This window comes from Vicia villosa, unplaced genomic scaffold (assembly GCF_029867415.1).
Source record: "Vicia villosa cultivar HV-30 ecotype Madison, WI unplaced genomic scaffold, Vvil1.0 ctg.000073F_1_1, whole genome shotgun sequence".
In the NCBI taxonomy this organism is placed as follows: Eukaryota; Viridiplantae; Streptophyta; class Magnoliopsida; order Fabales; family Fabaceae; genus Vicia; species Vicia villosa.
In genome coordinates, this window is record NW_026704997.1 from 1,343,518 (window position 1) to 1,346,925 (window position 3,408).

At 36.0% G+C, this 3,408-nt stretch overlaps 1 protein-coding gene across 2 annotated transcripts; it reads right to left on the reverse strand.

Annotated features, from left to right (window-relative positions):
* Positions 1-218: 218 nt before the first annotated feature.
* On the reverse strand, positions 219-2,738 carry LOC131623497 (uncharacterized). 2 transcript variants are annotated; one of them, XM_058894505.1, is made up of 5 exons: positions 2,242-2,738; positions 1,453-2,074; positions 1,178-1,277; positions 491-552; positions 219-284 (listed from the first exon to the last, which is right to left on the reverse strand). In XM_058894505.1, exons 2-5 carry the CDS (start codon positions 1,603-1,605, stop codon positions 231-233), a joined length of 369 nt encoding a protein of 122 aa, XP_058750488.1. In that variant the 5' UTR covers positions 1,606-2,074; positions 2,242-2,738; the 3' UTR covers positions 219-230. The 2 variants fall into 2 exon arrangements, with proteins under 2 accessions (XP_058750488.1, XP_058750487.1); XM_058894504.1 differs by lacking the exon at positions 219-284 and having other exon boundaries at positions 320-552; positions 1,453-1,637; positions 2,027-2,074.
* Positions 2,739-3,408: the final 670 nt, after the last annotated feature.

Sequence of the window (3,408 nt, forward strand, 5' to 3'; positions counted from 1 at the left end):
TCCACTATGCGGATTGAATGAGATGAGATTGATCTTGTAAGGGATGCCCTTTACCAGCTCGATAAGCCGCTTTGCATCTTCATTGCTGCATTATAGAAATTAAAGCCGGAAAAACTGTAAAATCATTTATTAAACACAATCAATAAAGTGAAATAAGTTTTCCTAACCTGTCATTAATTCCTTCAAGCATCACATACTCAACAAGATCAAATAAATGAATAACATTATATTTAAATACAAGTCCTACTATCTAGTATCTCCAGCAGCTCCCATTTGGCGCCGGCCTTCAGAACAGAACATAGTATACAGATGATCAGTATAATAATTAACGATCTTTCTAAACAATGTACATATCCTTGATATGAAAATGAACAATGCAATAAATGCCATGCCAGGTGCCTGCTAGTAATATAAGGAGAGAAAGGTTTCCTGTAAAAGGAAATAAAAAAGTACTGGATTTAAACATCTTTGCCGCCCATAAAATGCTTACCAGACGCACATCAAAACAGTTGATTTCTTTTCCTGACGAGACATAAATATTATCTTCATTCCCTGAATCAAAGGACATGTTTGCAAAAGATATAAGTAAACTTGTCCACTGAACACGAAATGTAAATTGCTGCTTCAGAATATAACCCAAACAGATGTAAATTGCTGCTTCAGCATATAGGACATAAGGTGCATCGCTAAGATGGTAAAGTGCACCACTTAACCGAAACCGAAGGAGACACAATACTATATTTCTAGAAAGCTGTAACATCCCTACCAATGAAATTCCCGTGAAAGCACTCAAGTAAAGCTTCTGATAGTTAAAAAATCATTGGCCATCCTCAGGCTAAAAAACATATGCCTAACTCAATGATTAATCTTTGAAGAATTGAAGCTGCCACAATATTTCCTGTATTAACAATCTTCACCAGGCATTTACCCATAACAGGTTACTAAATCCAACCCAACGATAAATACATTATAAAAAAAGTGGCTACACAGGCTCACAAGCCTTAGTTCAACTGGCACTAAGTCCCTAAACCTCCATCGTATCATGATAAACAAAATTCCCAATACAAAAAACAAGATTAGTAAAACTAGAAGTAAAAAAAAAAACATAGCCCATCTGTATTTGCAACACAGCGGCAAGTTTAAAGCAAAGATTAAGCAGTTGGCAGAGAAATCAAACCTGAGTTGAAACACAAGGAAAGAATGGACTCCTCGCTAACATCCATAGTGAGCCGCGGTTCATCATTGCATCGTAAATCAAACCAGCAAACACGACCATCCTATTTCACGTTCAAAAGAATAAAATTTACACCAAAGAGTAGAATTTACAAAACAACACCAATAATCATGATAATAATAATAATAATAATATAAAAGATTCATTAAAATGAAACAGTGTTAAAGGAAGAACCCTAATGAGTGTTAATTTGAAAATGGAGAAAGGTAGTGACCGACCTCGCCGGAAGTGACGATGAGGCGAGGGTTTTGAGACGAGGCAATGCAGCAGTTAGTGCTATCTTTGTGACCTTTCAATCTTCGAGCCTTCAGTTTAGTCTTTGGAGGCTGGATATTAAGCGCACGCTGAGCTTCCTGTGCCACCGATGTCATTTCCGCTTCTCTGAAACCTAATTTCGATGTATCTGTATGCAATAGATATGGTAGTTTTTTGAGGAAACGGAAAGAACCAATGTGGTGTTTGGAATTTGGATGGAATCAGGCGCTATTGAAGTTGGTGTGATGAAACCGCGCAACGCCGCAATAAAGTGAAAGATGATGGAGTAGCCACTGAATTAATCATTACAGACAGAAACTAGGCTTGCCTTCCGGTATAGCAAAATTGACAATTCATGGCACATCCAACTAAATACAAGCAAGCAATGCAATAAACTAAAAGCCTAATCGTATGTTTGGTTCTGCAGTGAAGAAAATTAATTGAGTACATTGATTCTGTCTGAAAGTGAGTTGAAGTTAAAATGATTTATGTTTGGAAAAATACCATGGCTTCATAACAAAGATAACATTCACATACCATGGCTTCGAGATATTGAAGTCGTTCCCAGCACATTTCCTCTCTAGCCTGCAAATCAAACAGCAAATTTCAGTACCCACCAAACTTTTATTCAATTTATTGGACATTTAACAAAATGGGTGAGTTTTTAATGATAAAATGAAGCACACCCATTTTCCAATTGTGTGAGGAAATTCAACAAACACATAGAGAGCATTGTTTAGAGAGAGGATTACGAGCTGTAGATTGTTGTAGAGAGGCTTGGAGATGAGAGATCCATCGGGAGCCAAGCAGTGGCGCTCTAGCTGATCGACGACATGTGCTACATCGGCGGGGAGATTTTGGCTGTGCAAACCCTTAACCATTGATCGAAACGGTGTCGTTTTTTGTTACATGATGGTTTCAGTGTTGGTTGGTGGCTCCGAGTCGAAGATGAAGAGAATCGGAGTGGAAGTTAGGATCTCAATTCTCAAACTACGAAAGCATGATAGAAAATTTGAGGAATGGAACAACGAAGACTGTGATTCGGATAGTGTGGTCGAATAGGACAGTGGCGATGGTTCGGGAAATGATGGATTGGCGGCGGAATCAGACTGTGGTGGCGGTTCGGGTTGTGATGAGGTGATGGAATCAGAGGGTGGAGGTGTTTCGGGTTGTGAAGAATGATTCATGGTGGATGTGGAATTGGGGTTTGAAACATTTGAAGTTGACACGGTGAAGTTAAGAGCATAAAAATGGTAATTAGGGTTCAATGAAAGCAGAAAGAGAAATACAAATATTAACTTATACTATTTTACAAATAAAAATTAAATTTATTTTACTTTTTCTATTTACGCCCGTTATCGGAAAAAAAGGGAGTAAATAAATACTTAATTATAATATTTTTTTAATTTACACCGGTTTTTTAAAAATAGGGTGTCTATAGTTACTTGTCAATACTAAAAATGAGACTTTATTTACAAATTTGCCATCTTGTGTCTTATTTACACCCGTTTTTAGTATAATGGGTGTAAATTTATAAATTGTATTGTCATTTTTGCACTAGTGACTAACATGTATACATAAAATATGTGGTCCATTTTTTTAATATAGATGAAAGTTGTTTAAAGTGATTATACAAAGAGAAGAAGAGATGATATTACATTATATATTAATGTGAAGAAAATTGAAAAGGCGACTAAAGGAGGTGTAAGGTAGTTGCTAATTGTGCTGTACTCATGCATTTTACATCAAATAGACAGGAAGATAGACCACTACTTTTATATAAGGTCCCCTAAAGTTTTTAACACAATAATAAATTATAGAAAAATAAGCAAAAATATATGTAATTATTTGGGATGAACATAAACACCATTATTTCTTTACGTTAAAAAAAATAACTTTTAGGCTAGGAATGTAATTTG

Excerpts from the sequence above, each read along its gene's own strand:
- LOC131623497 (XM_058894504.1), bottom strand. The coding sequence starts at position 1,605 with ATGACATCGGTGGCACAGGAAGCTCAGCGTGCGCTTAATATCCAGCCT. Across the intron at positions 1,278-1,452 it reads TCATCGTCACTTCCGGCGAG|GATGGTCGTGTTTGCTGGTT; the intron begins GTCGGTCACTAC and ends AACGTGAAATAG. Across the intron at positions 553-1,177 it reads TTCCTTGTGTTTCAACTCAG|GGAATGAAGATAATATTTAT; the intron begins GTTTGATTTCTC and ends CCTTTGATTCAG.